At 39.5% G+C, this 20,276-nt stretch overlaps 1 protein-coding gene and 1 pseudogene across 1 annotated transcript; one reads left to right on the top strand and one right to left on the bottom strand.

Annotated features, from left to right (window-relative positions):
- Positions 1–1,304: 1,304 nt before the first annotated feature.
- On the bottom strand, positions 1,305–2,414 carry LOC137273048 (streptococcal hemagglutinin-like). Its single transcript, XM_067805490.1, has one exon. The coding sequence runs from the start codon at positions 2,412–2,414 to the stop codon at positions 1,305–1,307; it is 1,110 nt and encodes a 369-aa protein (XP_067661591.1).
- A 14,517-nt stretch (positions 2,415–16,931) lies between these two features.
- LOC137273058 (uncharacterized protein KIAA1958-like) lies at positions 16,932–18,208 on the top strand (annotated as a pseudogene).
- The last annotated feature ends 2,068 nt before the right edge of the window (positions 18,209–20,276 follow it).

A 20,276-nucleotide genomic window follows, 5' to 3' on the forward strand; every position in this document is an offset into this window, starting at 1 on the left:
CAGGTTGGGTCGTTGATTTTGTTTCACATAACCTTGTACACTATACATGACAGAGCCAAGGCCTGTTGCCCAGGATGACCAATGATATCTGTGAGGTGCTTATTATCCCACTGCGTACCCATTTTGTGCTGGGTGAACAGAAGCTATATTTGACAAACTTGCCTAACTTTCCTAACTTGCCTAAGGTGAGACCACATGTAACAGACGCGCTTCGATGTGGGACAGGACTGAAGTCCTGGAAACACACGGACTAGACCTTCGAACCTCTCTCAGCGCTAAGACAGTCGTAATTAATATTAATGCATAACACGTTCGACTGTCTTAGCGCTAAGAGAGCTTTGAAAGTCTAGGTCCGGGACTCAAGCCACCAAACACGATCTCTCTGCGAAGGATGGACCGCGCCCAACGTTGCTTAACTTCAACTGATTGTTACCAGGGCCTAGCCGTAAGCGCCAAACATTAACATTAATGTTCGACTGTCTTAGAGCAAAGAGAGCTTCAAAAACCTAGGCCCTGAGCTATATTCATAACACCATGTTCCCTGTGGTATATTTGTTAGTCTGACAGCTCAATACCAGTGACCGTCAGGCCTCATGTTCTCACACATAAAGTTCACAAATTTACAGAGAATGTGTTGCCAGGCAGCCATTGAGACGGTGTGGGTTATACCGGAACTAACAATCAGATCCATGTTTATGAGCGCTAAACAGAACAACTTTCATTTGTGGTCATATAGTTGTCAATGTAGTGTCAAAGTGTCAATGGCGTAATGCTTTAAGACCTTTGCAAGTAATATGAAACCAGAGTTACTTATTTTTATTTCTGACCTGTGTAGTTACACCATGTAAACACTTTGCTGATGATGGTATTAACAATCATTAAACCAGTGCAAGCTCCAAATACTATGCCAAGATGCTGGTTTCCATAACACTGGGATGTTTGAAATGCATGTAAATTGTCATGCACGAATCGGAAACAGTTATACAGATAAAAATTACCGCCAAAACTAGAATTTAGACGTATTGCATCTCCTTGTGTCTCAGTATTTGTTAATTTGTTGGATGCTTTTATTCTTGTTTTCGGCACCTTGGCAACTAATCGTATTTTTGTCACTGACAACAAACGAGCCCATTGACCTTGACATTTATTGCAGTTGCGAAAGCTGTTCGACTGGATGATGTCCCAAAACAGTGACAAGCAAACATAATAATTAGGCTCTCTCACTTTATAGTCCAAAAGTTACCAAGTTAGCAACACAATCACTTCGTCGACTGCGTTTGTTAGCCACAGGGTGGTGTTTCATTTTACGTGATGACGAAGCTAGAGGGTGATGTTTCATCTTGTGTATTTATGAAGCTAGAGGGTGATGTTTCATCTTGGGTGCTGACGAAGCTAGAGGGTGATGTTTCATGTTGTGTGTTGACGAAGCTAGAGGGTGATGTTTCATCTTGTGTGTTGACGAAGGTAGAGGGTGATGTTTCATCTTGGGTGCTGACGAAGCTAGAGGGTGATGTTTCATCTTGTGTGTTGACGAAGCTAGAGGGTGATGTTTCATCTTGTGTGTTGACGAAGCTAGAGGGTGATGTTTCATCTTGTGTGTTGACGAAGCTAGAGGGTGATGTTTCATCTTGGGTGCTGACGAAGCTAGAGGGTGATGTTTCATCTTGTGTGTTGACGAAGCTAGAAGGTGATGTTTCATCTTGGGTGCTGACGAAGCTAGAGGGTGATGTTTCATCTTGTGTGTTGACGAAGCTAGAGGGTGATGTTTCATCTTGTGTGTTGACGAAGCTAGAGGGTGATGTTTCATCTTGTGTGTTGACGAAGCTAGAGGGTGATGTTTCATCTTGGGTGCTGACGAAGCTAGAGGGTGATGTTTCATCTTGTGTGTTGACGAAGCTAGAAGGTGATGTTTCATCTTGGGTGCTGACGAAGCTAGAGGGTGATGTTTCATCTTGTGTGTTGACGAAGCTAGAGGGTGATGTTTCATCTTGTGTGTTGACGAAGCTAGAGGGTGATGTTTCATCTTGGGTGCTGACGAAGCTAGAGGGTGATGTTTCATCTTGTGTGTTGACGAAGCTAGAAGGTGATGTTTCATCTTGGGTGCTGACGAAGCTAGAGGGTGATGTTTCATCTTGTGTGTTGACGAAGCTAGAAGGTGATGTTTCATCTTGTGTGTTGACGAAGCTAGAGGGTGATGTTTCATCTTGTGTGTTGACGAAGCTAGAGGGTGATGTTTCATCTTGGGTGCTGACGAAGCTAGAGGGTGATGTTTCATCTTGTGTGTTGACGAAGCTAGAGGGATATGCCTTATCCTCTGCGTTGACGAGGCTAGTGGTTGATGCTTCATCCTGTGAGTTAACGAAGCCGGTGGGTGTTGTTTTATCCTGTGCGTTCACGAGGTTAGTGGGTGTCATTTGATTCTGTGTGCTGACGTATGTATGGGATGGAGGGTGGTGTTTCTTCTTGTACGTTGCCTAAGCAAGGGGGTGTTGTTTGAGTCTGTGCGTTGAAGTGGCCAGTGTTACAAGACCGTGTGTGTTGACCTAGCTACAGGGTGGCGCTGTTGTTTCTACGGTGTGTTGGCTACGCAAGATGGTGTTGCTTGATCCCGTACGTAGCTAGTCAGAGTCGTTTGTGTTGACCTAGCTACGAGATGGAGGATGTTATTTCGTCTTGTGTGATCGCGTTTGTAGCCAGTGATGTTTGTAGGTAGATATTTCCTATTTGATCGTATGGGTTATATGGGCCAACGTAGTTAGACGATGCTGTTTGGTCCTGTGTGTCGTCGAAGCTAGAAGGCATCGGTTGAGATTTTGTGTCTGCGTCGCCAAAGGGCGTTGCTTCACCCTTGGTCTGTACGTGTGTGGTATGCAGCTCACAGTACAGGTTGTTCATGTCTTCATAGGCGGATGGGGTCGCATAGATACCAGATTCTTGGTGATCTGAAGCATAATGAAAATGTCATCGGACGTTAACATAAGTCTCTACCACATAAGGATCACTAACACATTCTAAACAAGGTATCAATTTTCAACAGCAAATTTCTAAATGCTAGCGTATGTCGTGTGTTTAGTGACTCACGCTTAAGCGATTCATTACAAAGAAATGACATCTCAATATGGACCATAATCCAATACCGACAAATTACCGTTAGGTAACTATGATGGTAGATTTCAAAACTTTAGTTTTAAAATAGACACATCCATTCAAATCATATTTAAATATATTAATAACTTATCCTTGTGTTAAACATAGCACGTCAACAATAGTCTAGTTTCATACTTTGGAGATTCGTCACGAGCACCCAGTCACATTCCATGATGAGAAAAATATGGATGACTTATTGATATCTATTTCTGGGCGGCGTTTTGAAGTGTAATGGAATTTTATTGCTCACTTCGTGCCCGTGAGCACTTGAAGTTTTTAATGTTTAAGTTATCCAGATATTTCAATAAGGACATTATTTCCATCGGACTAATTGTATTTTGCAACGAGTCAGCACATTTGTGTTGGTACAGTTTACTTCATTGCGAAATTACCACCCAAAAATAAACGTTTATGTGGACACAGCCGTGGCGACAGGTACATGCAGTGTACACTGTATGTTAAATTCCTATGAGCGAGGGGTGTATAATGTTACAGTTTCATTGATTATTTATGTACTTATCGGGCTACTCGTACTTTACAAAGGAAATACTTTATAACATTGTGGAATGCTTTGTTATTGTCAAACTGTTATTGTTTCAGTCACGTATTATTTAAGTAATCGATATATGCACTGCAGTATTTACTAATGGTTGATCTGCTGGAATATTTGAGCGGCAGTGAGTATCAACCCAAACGTGAATGGTTGAGGATTAGATCCAGATATACATGATTCATTTTTACACTGATAAAATCCCATGTGAACTATATTAGTATTGTGTGCTTTCTTGAATCAGGAAGTACCTTTTCTTGAGTCAGGCCGTCTATTTCTCCGCAAGAACAGAACGACGACAGCAATTACGATGGCTACTACGACAGTTGCAACTACTGCGGTGATGACTGAAAGATATCGATAATAGTGCACATCACATTGTGTGTGTATTTCCAAAACTGATTCTGTGCATTTTTACGATATATGCGTATTCATTCGTTATGCTGAAAACCCGCGTGCATACGTCGAAATGAATAACATATGCATAAAATTATTGATTATTCGCATTAAATGAAAATGAATTATAAACATGTACATACTCAGTGCTTATGCTGTACATATCCCATATTGTCTTACTTTGCGTTTGATGAAATATGTAAAGTTCTCACCAGCCGAACGATGCGACCAGGCTGCTGGGATTTGTGTTGTAGTTCCATATACAACTGTTGCTATGTTGGGAGAGGTTGTCGTAGGCGTCAATCGGATTGTCGTTACCCCATCTGCATTCATGCAATACTGATATACATTAGGTTTGTATTTAAGACATCAAAGAATGGATTTCGTTATATTTTACTCTGGGTCTCGTAAGTTCATGTATTGTAAATGATCTACGATCTACATATCACTTATTCCAGAGAGCGCACAGCAACATGGAAACATTTATTGAACGTAATTTACTATTGCCAGGATGTTCATGATATCGCACTGTGGGTAATACATGTGTTTTGGCAGCGTATATACATATAATGCTGACAAATTGCGAAAAAGGGCGAAAAACGTAATTCACTTAGTCTTTTGAATGTCATATCAGACTGTAGGGTAAACTTTTTACCTGTGGGGTGTGTACTCACTGACACAGACCCGATGTTGGGCGTTGTTACTGCAGCTGTCGAGGTGACAAAATGAACATGTTATCACACATGTAGACTGACAGACAACAGTTTGTGTACTTGTCATAGTCAGTCTATGATATACCTTTGCAAATAAGCAAACCGAAATACATATTAACTATTCTTCTATTCGCAGTGAAATATAAGTGATCTGAAAACAGTGTGTCCAGATAATTGTTCTTACTCACAATGTACTGTCTCTAAATTATACGTGGTATTTTCAATGTACTGTCTCTAAATTATACGTGGTATTTTCAATGTACTGTCTTTAAACTATACGTGGTATTTTCAATGTACTGTCTCTAAACTATACGTGGTATTTTCAATGTACTGTCTCTAAATTATACGTGGTATTTTCAATGTACTGTCTTTAAACTATACGTGGTATTTTCAATGCAGAACATAAGGATGTCTAAAGGAAAATGTCCATCGTTAAAAAAACATGTATTCACAGACACATTTAGATATTTCTTTGTTGATCTCTATTTTATTTGAGCAAGAACGTGTAACAGTAAACTGTCTCTGCAGCTTCAGTTTCAACTAGTAACGTTTATTCAGCCGTATGAGATAATGCTGCTGTATTAATATTGAACTATACCGGCGGGTACTGATCCCGATGGCACAGAGGTCACAGTCGTGGTTGACTGCGTTGTTTTCCTTGATGTCAGAGTTGTGGTCGTTGTTGCTGCAGCTGTCGATTGAACAAAAATAAACATGTAACTGTTACGGTGACAACTACACTGACAGAGTCACTCGGCTCGACCCAAATTAAAGTGTAGGGGATAATAATACATTTAGGCAAACCAACCCGTTTTACCGGCAAACCTGCCTCCAGTTAACCGAAATAGTGAAAGATAAAATAAGAACCACAACAAGAAAAGTTTTAGAATTGTATTATACTTAAGATAGATAAACAGTTTTACTTACGATGGATATCAAGCATATATGGCACCCTATTTTCTAATAGGCTAAAGTATGAGGACCGGCAGTAGCTCAAGGAAGGACTGGACTATAGGATATACCTTAAAGTACAAAGGAATACCAGGGTAACAAAAATATACATGCTGCGGAGATTTGGGCGCGAGTTTTCAACCAAACAGTACTCACAAAAAGCTATCTTAACCTGAACAACACCGGATTATCCTAAATCCTAACCCCAACTCCGAGCAAAGATCACCCGGAGAGCCCATCCTTCGCTAGCCACCTCAGTCGTTCATTGCCGGTTCCGGTCGGCCCCCCTTCCCTGTTACTGACCTCTGACTAACCCTATTTATAGCCCGCTGGCGAACCTCGGAGGGGAACTGCCTTACCGAGACTTCGGTCTTTTGGTATTGACCCTTTACAAGCGAGAAGTGTGCTTTTGAAATTAAGATAATTACCGAATAGGGTGCCATAGGAAAACAAAGTATATATAAAGTATATATGTACATACAGCTGACAACAGCCTCTTTACGATGATACACATAAACATAGACATGAGAAAACATATCAATACTGGGTTGGTACACTTTAAATTCACATTTTCATAATAGTAAAAGCTAAGTGTACCAACCGCACATCAATAAAAAGTACACAAAATAAGGATTAGAATGATGTAATATAACATAATATTGAAATATAACTTTAACCGTAGCGACAGCAATTCTACATACACCAAACACGGCCCTTACTGTATTGAAGATAGCCACTAGGCTGTCACGTGATTAAGGGCGGGAGGTGGACTTCGCGCAGCTGCAACAGTAACCCATATACTTTTCACGGGGCAATGGTTTAGGTCAGCGGTAGATACAACAATTAATTCTTGTATATTTTAATTACCTATTATCAGTAAGTTGCTTCGCTCGTTTTGTATTTCATCCATACACCTCCACTCATCTCCGTTGTCGATGCGAGCATTTATCATGAGCGTGACATTGTGGTGTGTCCCGTCACCACTGCTAGATACAGTGAAACGTCCAACTAGATCCCTGGTGAGAAGAGGACTAACCAGCTGCATTGTTGTCCTTCCTTGGTGTGTGTACAAGACAGGGGACACATCATTCCTGGACCAGGCCCGGCTCCCGCCCTGGCTGCCTGTGCACATCATGGTGAACAGTTCGCCATCTGTTGCAGTGGTGGGAGAACTGCTCAGTTCAAGGGAACCTGTGAGAGAAACGGGGGCATGTGTATGTTGTTCGACATACGATGTGATTCTTAAACAAATGAGTCTTTGGGCCAGATTTAATAGTAGTCAATGATAAGGCACATCTGAGGTCAAGGGGAAGAGAGTTATAAGGATCTGGCACCAAATGTGTACAATTTATAGGGAGACACATAACGCAGAAGAAAATGCGTGTGCAAAGTATGCCAAGTCTCAATGCAGTTGAGGAAGGATGGGTTTTTGCTATGTATTCCCTAAACAGATCAAGCCATCGCATAACTCAGTATTGCTCAAAGGACGTTAGTGGTTATATGCATGCATTACTAACGTGGTATATAGATATTTAGACCACCATTACTGATATACTAGACGATCACATACTACCATTACTGATATACTAGGCAATCACATACCACCATTACTGATATACTAGACAATCACGTACCACCATTATTGATATGCTAGACAATCACATACCACCATTACTGATATAATAGACGATCACATACCACCATTACTGATATACTAGACGGTCACATACCACCATTACTGATATATTAAACGATCACATACAACCATTACTGATATACTAGACAATCACATACCACCATTACTGATATACTAGACAATCACATACCACCATTACTGATATACTAGAGGATCACATACCACCATTACTGATATATTAAACGATCACATACTACCATTACTGATATACTAGACGATCACATACCACCATTACTGATATACTAGACAATCACGTACCACCATTACTGATATACTAGACAATCACGTACCACCATTACGGATATACTAGACAATCACATACCACCATTACTGATATACTAGACAATCACATACCACCATTACTGATATACCAGACGATCACATACCACCATTACTGATATACTAGAGGATCACATACCTCGCTGTACTGTCCCTTCATACATTTGATACTTATCTTATATTTGAAACCATTTCGAAGCAGATCCAGCCCACACAGTCTCATGTCATTAAACGGCAAGGCATTAGTTTGTAGTGATGCAAAAGGTGACCCGTATGAAATGTGAATTGTGCAAATATATGCAGCTAATGAGCATGTTTTCCATAGAACCACCTCATGTTTCACGTCAATATTAACCCTTAACCTTTAAAGCGTGAAAACAGTACACTTTATGAACATGTGAGTTTTCAGATCAGATATACCAAAGGCTACATATATCGATAATAGATAATGGTACTCGTATCCAGCGAATGGTATTCTCTGGAAACGTTTGAACTATAGGCGGGTGTTATTTGAATCATTCAACTTAGTGCTTCATCTTTAAATGAGAACAGGTTTTTCTTTGATTATAAGATAACTCACCACTAAAAACGCACAATTCTCCTATCAGAACGGCCAAGCTGTTCACCAGCAAAATAGAGCAACGGTTCATTATTGCCTAAAGGAACGCGCATGATCCTATACGCAACTGGATAAAACACATCTTCAAACACATCCAAAATGCAACCATCCAAACTTGTTTTCAAATGCCAAATACTGTTTGTGAATAGTGACTCGAGGCCATATTTAGTATTTACTTGCTTGAGGATAAATATGAGTGCTTGATCTATACCGTGTTAATGATTATCGCTTTTGAACGATAACTGTTAATATTTGCTCGGAATATTTGCTTAACCTGCGGTAAAAACAGCTGTCTGGACGGATGGAAGGAATAAATTGCAGTTTACCTGAACAATTTTGAAATATCTCACCCTGTTTCAAGCTTCTGTCAAGTCATTGGCTGGCTTAAGAACAAGCAAGATCGATTAATTTTCAAGGACGGTCCGATGCTGGAGGAGTGAGTATATTGTAGTGACATTGGGCCAATGTCTGCACTGTCCAGGCTAGAATTGTTCTCCAATAACATATGCTCGCCTTAGGATCGGGCTCGATGAACTGGTTTGACACATATCCCCGTATCCCAATTGCGTAGATGCTCACGCTGTTGATCACCAGATTATGTGGAACGGACTCCATTTCCACAGGCAGTCCCCATATAGCTGAAATCAGAGTAAAACTAAACCTACTCACTCGTAATCAGATGATTCTTATACTTCTATAATCTGCGTCTCTATACATCAAAGACGTTATACTTTACAACCCAAAGAAACTACTTTAATTTTCATTTTTTACATTTAATAGAAGCTTGCCTGGAATAAATACACAGTTCATGCCAATCAGGATGAACTTCAGATTTAGTCTGCATCAATTTGCGGATGCCCTTCTTCCAACGACCTTCAAATAAGCAAACTTTCCTTCTTTCATTTATCCTGAGCAGTATTATCCTTGAATGACACGGTAACGTTTGCATACGAGGGCATTAATTATCGCGTGTTGTGTACACTGCAAGACTGTACATGGGCGACCATAGTGGTTTAATGTTTATTTAAACAAGGAAATACAAGATATCATGTGTGAAAAGCCGAATATTTAAACATGAAGTTTGAGACGCTTGTGCTTGTGGTGTTTGTGTGCACAAATATGCATCCACGTGGGTTTGTGTCAGTGTCCGAGTTTCTCCATATGTGTAGATATGATTCTTGTATGCCGAGACGATACTCCTGTTGTTAATATGGCACATTTGTGTAAAGTGTCATACGCGTATGTCCGGTACGATACTGTCCAGTATGACATTCATCTCACCATTACGACACACTTATGTCACACGACTGTCCAGTATGATACTCATGTCCAGTATGACACACGTATGTCCAGTATGATAATCTATGTCTTGAACAATATTCATGTCACCATTATGACGCACGTATGTCTAGTATGATACGCGAATGCCCAGTATGATACACGCATGTCGAGTATCACGCACATATGTCCAGTAAGACACACGCATGTCCTGAATGTTTACAGATTTACTGATTGCAGGAAACATGAGTAGAAAAGAAACTTGTTTTCAAAAACTGATTATTTGTTTTACATTTTTCGTTGGACAGACTATCGGTACACACGTCACTTCAGTTTTTCTTTATTTGCATAACTGTACTATTCTGCACACACAGAAATCTCTTAATGTCATTGACTGTTCAGGTGACTCGAAAACAAAACGTCTTATAAAACTTTCATGGTTGGTTAATCTTATCATGACATTTTCACATCTCACATTCATCACCGTTATGACACTGAGGACAACGTCAGATGTTGTACTGCAGCCCTCTTTAGACGTAGTTAATAGCAGATAGGTGTAGATGTCGCCCAGTCCTCTATATTGACAGTTTCGGTGTGGGTGGTGATATGGACCCGCTCTCATAGCCAATGGGTCGATTCCTCACTGCCCGTGTTTATGACTGTGGGCTTTTCTGCAAAATCAGTTGTATATATCATAATTGCGTGATCAAATAATATTCGATCTACATGACAGACTGTTAGCGATTACGTAGACACATACATACATACATGCACGCATACATGCACGCATACATACATACATACATACATACATACATACATACATACATACATACATACATACATACATACATACATACATACATACATACATACATACATACATACATACATACATACATACATACATACATACATACATACATACATACATAGAGCTCTGCTACACCTGTATTTCACGATGCCTGACCATTGGCAACAATAACGACATCTTCTGCATACACCCTTATTTCTACTAGAAAATTTACCTATGATTTCAGTCTTACCTTCATCCAAGGGGGAGCTCTCATACACCACATTGTCCGCCATAGCTGGAAATTGAAATGTGGAGTTGTGAAATGATAAATGCTGTTGTGATACCTTTACATTTTCTGTTAATATGTAAAGTTCATTCCATTTTAAGACATAAGTATTTTCCTCAATGTCTCTGGAAAGATCCCTCTCTTTATACATTTAATGTGTTATTAAGTTCTGATAATGTCAATATCAAGGACCTAATTAACTGAGCAAAGTTTGTAAACGAAGCTTTCAGGTTATGGAGTGTTTAAAAGGTGTATCTAGTCATTTGTCACTATCATTATTACGGTTTTATACATAATAAAAGTATGAATTTGAATTTGAATAATGTGACCAAGTGGCGCCTTGGTAAAAAGTTACACTGACTTGACATAAGCAGGCAGATTAAGTATATTTTCTTCGATGTATCTTAAATTTTGTTTTACGTTATTATAAACGTTCCCAGATTTGGTAAAACATTCTCTCGTTAAAAAGTGGTAACGTGCCCGTACGTTTCTGGCTTGCAAATCATTTACTTTTTATGATAACCTAAAAAACTATACAGATAATGTTTGCTGTGCGCAGGTATTGAGTGCGAGGCTAAGTTCACGATACGTGCGTCTTCACTTCAAAACCTTATAGGATAAAACTGGGGTAAACCTTTTTGTCGTTTAAAACAACGTATATGTTTTCAGACTGTGATTAGGTTTTAAACACAATGGTTTAAGTTAAGTGATTGCAGGTGAAACACCACTGTCGAAACATATCACACACCATCTGACCGTAACACAAAAAATGACTTTCACCTCAAAAACATGAATTCTGAGCGCAGCTAAATTTTGAGTTTTTGAAAAGACAAATTGTCGTGTTCTCATCCTAAGCATACATTTATGAAAACTCCATGCTTACATTTGTCAAATTCCTTGTAAGTATGTGGCCACGGAACGGAGAGTTTCTGGGTGTCCAGAATCATATGGAAACATCTTAAATAGGACCCGTTTTGCGCTATTAGTCGGGGTTGAAATACACCTTGATTATATACAGGAAGCAAAGTGAATGCTCAAGCACCAGAGCTCCTCAGTTGAAGAGAAAGTCAATGGTTATCAACAGACAAGATCAAGTGTCATCCAGCAATATGATCAACACAGACCTTTTAAAGCAGGACGACATGAGTGCCTTCGAACGAACTCTGTCAGACTGACGATACCATCAGACTGGTCACTCAGGTGATAGACGATAAAACAGGTATGTCCATCTCGGGGAAGAAACGTCATCTACGTGAGGTTCAGCTTCACAACTGCTGACTTGTTATACGGGCTAAGAAAAACGTTTCTGGAGTGGTGAGGTGACTTATGCACTGACGTCACGAGGAGCCTTGCAACACAGATGATATTATCTTACTGATGCTATTACCGAGGTGACATTGAAGCGTTCAAAATGGTTGCTCTGAACCCTACACCATACCTCTGTTTTGTGGGAAAATGACAATTATGCCACTTGGTGTTTTGTTAACTCAACTCAAGCTAACTCAACCGGAGTTCCATGAAATTGTTTTACGTGCCTTGTTATCACATGTTATTAGAATTTGAAAATACATTTCCAGAAACATGTACGTTTTTCCGTTACTGCAACGAATAACCGCCATGTACACTCCATTCTGACAAGCATTTAAGTCAAACATGCTTATGCATACACACCTCAAAAACAGTAAACCCTCTCCATCCGTGTTCTAGACTTACCTGCCGTTTCCACCATGTCTTTACTGTCCGTGGATTTGGTAGCACCAGGTAACTCCTCTGAAGACATCGTGTATAGGACTTGGTCAACCATCAGTGGAAGAACGAAATATATGGACACGTTTGGGTATACAGGTCGATATAATAAATCAGATTAACAAACGTTGAATAAGCGGTACAAACAATCCCACCTATTCACAAAGGTAAAGACAACAGCAGATTTGGAGTCCATCTTCTCTTATTCTTTGACAAAAAGTTTCGGGGCCGGAACAGGCCATCATCAGGTAAAACTAATAAACAGTTAACTGCGCCCTTGACGTCGTAACTATGACGACGGATTACATGTGAACGTTATACCGGATATAGTTAACAGGGCTAATTAAATAGGAATACATGCTTATATGAATATATAAAATATTGTTTACTACAAACGTATTGGATTAATTGAGAAATTTACAGATACTTATTTATACTTGTATAGAATGTAAAGTAACTACTGCGTGTACATAGACATGATGTTTTAAATATGGGTACAGTGTTTTGAAACAATAACGTTGATAGATGATTATCTGTCCTAGACTATAAGACTCAAAGCTGCACATCCAATGCGCATCTGAAGCATAAGAAGTGCACATGTAGCGTACCTATTGTGTTGCCTTCCATACGACGGCTTTCTGGTTGAGGTCGGGCAGTACCACTGAAAAGAAACTATTCACTAAATGAAGGAAGTAAAGAATGCCATGCAGCAGTTTGCAATATTTGTGTATGAGCGGATCTACAGGCTCCTATGGGTGGTATGTTTTAGTACGCCTCGAACATTTGTACTTTATAGCTGAGGGAAATATTGTTCTACATTTTCCCGTTGTGGACATTGATTTTGGTGTCTTGAATGAAGCATGATTGTTACCATGGAATTATCTCAGTAAAACAAAAGTAAACACATACTTCAGCCTCCCGGGGCGACATTCAACATCAGGTGTGTCGTCACTGGAAGGTAAAAGAGAATATATTAACTGATTAAGAAAATACAAGTTGATTGCTATACCCTGACTAATATGATATGTTTGAAGGTAGCTTGTCTGGTGTTTGTACGCTTACTTCGCGAGTAAAGCCTTTTATTCAACACATATCCTGAAATAATCAACAGAAACATATTGACCTCTCTCATCAGCATTCGAAACAGAACACCTACAGTGTATTTAGAGAGTTTGACATGTAAACATGCATGCATTTACACTTATTCTGGTTATCAAAAATATAAGGGGGGAATTCATTTTTTATTTAAAATTAAAAATATTCATAGGAGTCAGTCAATGTTGATATGATATTACTGAATATTTTGAGAGTGCATCACCATTTGCACTTCCTTACGACCATAGTAATTTGGAATGTAGTCGCTTTTGGAAGATGATAGGTGTATGGCATGTAACTTGCATGTGTACGATTTTCAGTATAAAACAAACGACTAGAAGCAAACACTAACAAATGCAAGATGAGTATCAAAATTAATATTTTAAGCGATTTCTCGACATTCTTGAAAAACGTCAAAATCAAGAATGGGCCCCCATGCACGTGTATGGGTCTACTGCGTTGTGCACCTGCCTACCATGTGTTGTTGTAGGGGTGGTAATAGTGGGGAATGGTGGTGCGTTCATAAGATGTCTGTCTTTGAAAAGTTTGTTAACGTTTACACTTCCTATCCAAACTGAACGTTCAGGTTCCCCTACCTTTTTCTTAAGAGTGTAGTTTGAACTTTTACTGAAGCTGGTCAGTATTAACTGTGCACAATGCATATCACGGGAAGAACAGTTGAGTGCTTGCTCATTCCTTCCTCTGAAAATATATCTACGATATAACATTACGGTTTTTACAAAGTCAGAATGTATTTTAACATTGTTCTATTCAACCGCCTACCTTTTGTTACATCCACATTTTGTCTTTTGACACACGCTACGACGACAACGACGACAAGAGCGATGGCAGTGACAGCACCGATCACAGAGCTGGCTATGGTGTAGGCTTCCATCTGTGCAGCTGGCAAATCTGGAAACAACAGAACATGTTGCCTGGACACTAGTATTCCAAGCTGATCAATTATCATGACGTTCCGAATAGTACTAAGTGTTGTGAAAAATATTGCACAGTGAACCTGTTAACTGAAAAAATTCTTTCCAACGGTTCAATGCCGGTGACTTTCCATCAAGACTTTGGTTGGTAGATAGCAGTACCATGTGGCTATCCTACCGCGTTCCACTGCAGGTGTGTCTGTAGTGTGTTCTGCTGGATGCTTGGATGTAGTCGTGTCTTCACCCAGAAGGGTGGGTGCTGCTGAGGTGTTACTGCCAGTTGCATGAGATTTGGTAGTGACCTGCCTTTCGACTGTACTGTACTCTGTCAATGGAATCACATCAAAGTTTGAAGATAAGATTGAATGCGTACCCCAAGGCATAGAGGATCGTGTTATTATTCAGTATCCGAATTATGTTTGCATATTTTAGTCGATCATATATAACTTAAACACTTCTAAAATGCCAGGTAAAGGACTAGTTCACCATCAAACTCAACTTCGTACACAAAATCAAATCGTGATGTTCACATTTTGCTTCCTTTATTTATGTAGTATTTTTTATACCATCTGGTCTTATGGCAACTGTCAACAATAGTATGACAACGTACGTTGCGTGTGCTTCGTCCATAAGATCGTCGAATAAGATATCGATGTCACGAAGTCTGGAGAAGCAATCTATACGTAGTGATCAACATTTGGATCAACATCTGCAAGTGTACCGTCCAAATATTAGAAAGTTACAGTTTATCTAACCACTCATACACCCTCAACATTTTTTGGCAATACGATTATTATAAAGAAGATTTCAAAACTGTGTTATGCATTTTACAGTGCGTACAATGTTTTCGATACTTTGAAAGAGCTATGTTAAGTATATAGGATTATCGCGAGAAAAACAATTAACAGAAAAAACAAATGATATGTTCAGAATATATCACAAAAAAGTCAGAAATCAATTTTGTAACTTGTAATTTTATAACACGATTTATGCTTATCTCGCATGTCACCTTAAGAAGCATAAAACAAAGTTGTATGTCGAAACTGAACTTACCCTACAAATACATTTGACATAAATGTAATCGGAATTTCGGAATATTCTGCAGAGCAGATTCACACAGTCATGCTCTTATTGCAGCGGGTCTGTATTTATATAAAGTATGGAAACTGTGATCCATCACTACCAACACAAAGCACTCTGCCCCCTTCAGTTGTCACTGGAACACAGACAGACTCAGCATTTATAAAATTTAATGCATTTTGTTGTCCATATAATATCTATTACAAATTCTCACACCTGTTCCTGTTCAGAGGTTACATTCCCATTATTATCATCATGTCAGTAAGCATGCATCATGGGCCCGGGGTGTCTTTATTGCATGTCTGTCTGAATCAGGTCGTCGTGGAGTGGCAGTTAGAAGTGATGCATATAAGGAAGCATGTCGCTTTATGGATTTCAGCTTCTCTATTATGAGTCACACGATGTACTTGGTGTATGTCATTTCATGCTCAAATCACGTATTGATCATGATGTCATATTCAGTACGGTTGTCTGAATGGTCATGTGCATCTTTTGATCAGAATTTTATCAACGGATAATCAGCGTACGCCGACATCAGATTTCTCGCTCTAGTTTCTGGTTCATTAGTTGATACGTGCATACGTCACCTGTTTGAAGCACATAATACTCACCTGACTACTTGGACTGGATCACTTGATTCATAAACAAAATGATAATATAATAACAACCACTATATTGTCATGTTTTGAGACTTAAAAGTTTTGGTGTATCTGGGATTGCATTGTTTCAAAAACCCTCAAAACACACATGACGAACATATTTCTTTTTCCTGCCTGAACTATGTGAAACATGTGTTCAAGAAGAACACGAGATATATCTCACTCGAGAAAGTCGAGCATTTGTACGTCCCAACTTACCGATTGTAAGACTGTTGCTCATTATGCGACCATCTGAACACTTCAACACAGATCCATTGTAGTGAGTGTAGCTATGTTGATGGTTGCATTGTCTTGGAAATCATCACAGTTCACATAAGCTCACATAACTCCTGGTAGGGTGTTGAGGCCTTCAGCAGCCACGTGTCGTGTTGTATTGAACATTATTACCCACGTGGTACTTCGTAAAGGTGTTTCATAACACCTTCGTGTGATTTGATTGGCTAATGCGTGAACTTTGACATTACCGGCACTACTTTCATCACTCATTCCATTCATGATTTTCATTCATAAGTTTCTACACATTCTGGCAGCATGCAAAACGAGAAGACTTCTACGAAGTTAAATAAATTTTATTTTTTCAATTGGTTACGAGCACAGGTGTTCAGTTCTTTACTAAATAAAATATCTGTACATGAAAACAAAAATAAAACAATCTAAATAAGTAAGCAAATAGGTCTACTGGGTCTACCGGGAGTGTAAACAAATATGGCGTCGCACGTAAAAATTGACGGACAGCTGGTTGGAAGGGTTGTGAATATTATCAGGCCATTGACTACCTTCAACGTCAATGTTGTCAGGACAGCACAAGGAGAAAAGCAAGTACCTAGATACAGACTGAAAGTGTTGCCCGAGACTGTTTCGTTGGCCCCTCCCCCCAAAATGCCGATTGGAAATGATTTGGATCTGTCACAAGAACTACTTCATGAATTGTTTGGAGAATATGAGAATGATCTTGGCCTAGATGCTAATTTCGATAATACAAATGATGAGGAATGGAATAAAGAAATTGATGAATTTTTGACCAAAAATGAAAACACGGCAAAGAAAACAAAATATGACTTGAAAACGGTCTCAATGTATCTTCAAAATGTTCTGAAAGAACACAGATCTGTTGAAAAAATCCCTCCACACGAACTGAATAAATTGCTATACAAATTTTTCATGGATGAAGATTTGAAGAGACTGAACTATGAAAAATCAATACCACTTGACCCAGAAATTGCTCGGTCTAGGGAGGTGTTGACATGTAAATTAAAGAACGTGAAGGCGGAAGGAAAGGGGAACTTACCTAAAGCCGCTGAGGCCGTGTCACAATCCGAAATCAACAAACTTTGGGAAGTGGGTCAACTCGGAGAAGGGTCACCGGATGCTATTCTCAATACATTGTGGTGAAATAATATCATGTATTTTGGCCTACGATCTGTCCATCCACATAGAAATATGCTCTGGGGAGATGTCCCTCTTCGCGTTGACAGTGACGGTCAGGAGTATCTTGAGTACTGCGAGTGACAAACCAAGACTCGCACCGGTGCTAATCCGAACGACACAAGACGGATTCCCCCGAGAGTATGGGCTGTACCGAGCGATCCTGGCAGGTGTCCAGTAGCACTGTACAAGAAGTATCGTAGCCTCCGTCCTCAGAATTTCTCTTCAAATGACCATCCATTCTATTTCGCTTCCCACACAAAGGGTGTCCCTCGTGATGGCGAGTCTTGGTTTAAGTGACAACCAGTGGGGAAAAATAGACTTGGAAACATCATGAAGTCCATGGCACAACACGCAAACTTGTCAGGTGACACACGCTTGACTAATCACAGTGCGAGAAAAACCATGTTGCAAACTCTCAGTGAACACAACTTTGCTCCCACACACATAGTGCAGCTGTCAGGCCATAAAAATGTTGCTTCTGTGAATTCATATGCCAAAGTTTCTAATACACAACATCAAAAACTGAGCGGCACTCTCGTATCTCGATCACTGCCAGTGTCTGCCGTGTCCACTTGCCCTCCCGCACAAAACCTGTGTTCTACTGCCACTGCCATGTCGCCCGTGGTTACTCATGTACGGGTTGAAAACACAACTCAGAGTCAGAACACAGTCGGCTTGAAATCCTCTTCATTCAAAGTTGTAGGCAGTGTGTTTTCAGGCCCAATTTACGGTGGTGTGTTCAGTATAGATATAGAATCGCGGCAAGTGGGAATTACGAGCCAAGACGAACCGATGTCATCCTCCTCCAAGCGTCGCCGTATTATTTACAGTGAATCGTCCTCCGATGAAAAATAGCAATGACAACAACACTGATCATAATTATTTGAGACATGCAGTTACCTATCATTCACATTTGGCATCTGCTGTTGTGTATGCCGCTCCTAATGCTTCCTTTTATCTGTTTGTGACACTTTTCAACACGGTCACTAGCCCGACAGTAATGGCCGACTGACGTTCAGGCGAGATTTAGTTGACGTATTAAGTTTAAAAAGTTGACAGTTTACAAGTGTTTTGATGAGTAACATTATTGTTTTTGAAACCAAATTCTCTAATGAAAAGAAATAAATTTTGACTGTGACTTGATTCTGGCATGATTTATATTTTTTCGAAACTAGTTAAAGGACCTACTTTGCCTCTACGCAGTATACGTTTCCCTGGAGTGAAGCGCCTGACTTTCGAATCACCAATATGATGTATTAATCCGCGTTGTGCAGTTATATATAGGAAAGCAAGATACTGCTTTATTTCAACGATTTATTTATTTATTCGAACATGGGTAATAAATAGGATACAAAACTCGTTCCCCTTTCGTATCAAGTTTATGTCCCGAGTGAAATAATTTTATTATTTCACGAGGAAACTCGTTTAATATCCTATAAACATGCCGTCGTGCTTAAAGCAAATAATTATACTAATGCTTCTTGAGCTCGTACAGGGTAAAAACGTCTCCTTTTGTCGTTGAAGACGGAACACCTGTAAGCTTCAGAGTATCTGGAATATATGGAATGAGTGAGTGAGTGGGTTAATGTTTCAGTCACATCGTGACGAAAACAGTTCATAATTATATTGTAAATCAATAAAATTAGAAATTAAAACCCTGTTGACGAAAAACAACTAGCAGCGTTTCACAGATACCAATCTAAAACTAGTAATTAAATCTAAAACAGTTTACCAATACACTCTACAGAAACATGCCATAAAGTTTGACAACAAGTGAAGACTGATCACCATACTAAGGACTATGTGGGCTTAGAGTATATTATTTCCTTTCTGAATGGGCCCTAGCTGGATTTATATCATTCTTTCAATTTAGACACAGTTAACCATACTTTATAAGAACTCATATTCTACGTTTAAAATAGTGGAAAGTTTTCATTCACTTAGAATGTTTTGTGACCTACGTATCCAACCATGAGGACAATAACTTTTCAGTCCTTTAAACCCCTTTGAGGATACAGCCACTAACGGAATATATACACGTCAAGTCTCCTGTTATACAATGAGCATGAATGTAGTCCAATCTTTGCGCACCACATATGAGCAAAAAAAGGAGTTTTTGTCAGACAGCTCATCAAGTTTGGTGTCCCTTTTACAAAGTCTTGAATCAACAGAGATGCTTCAATATGTCTAGATTGCCCTTTTCGACTACGTTTGAAATAATTTCTATCTGCTGTTTGTTTCTAAGACCAGACACTAACTCTTTACCGCAGCAAAGCTGTCACCTTTCCTGTATCAACATGGATCACGTGTAGCAACACGAAAGCATTAAAACAAGAAATACCAGCACGCATTTGAATAATTTTACATCAACATCCATGATGTATAAGTGAAATCGTTGGATTCTTATCTGTTTGACATATGTTTGCAACCACTGCTTTTCTATATTTTATAGAAATGGGTGAATATCAGAAGGTACCCAACACCAACGACTGACTGAATGAAACAAGGTATAAACCTGTCGACAATAAAATGTGTTTCGGCAAGGAGGATGCGCTGTCAGTATCGTCCGGGCATCAGGTTTCCTCGACTCCTCGATGCTAGATTTCCCTAACACGTCTAGGT

The sequence above is a fragment of the Haliotis asinina genome, chromosome 1 (assembly GCF_037392515.1).
Source record: "Haliotis asinina isolate JCU_RB_2024 chromosome 1, JCU_Hal_asi_v2, whole genome shotgun sequence".
Lineage (NCBI taxonomy): Eukaryota > Metazoa > Mollusca > Gastropoda > Lepetellida > Haliotidae > Haliotis > Haliotis asinina.

Bases quoted from the DNA above. Each gene is read 5' to 3' on its own strand.
- LOC137273048 (XM_067805490.1), bottom strand. From the start codon at position 2,414: ATGACACCCACTAACCTCGTGAACGCACAGGATAAAACAACACCCACC.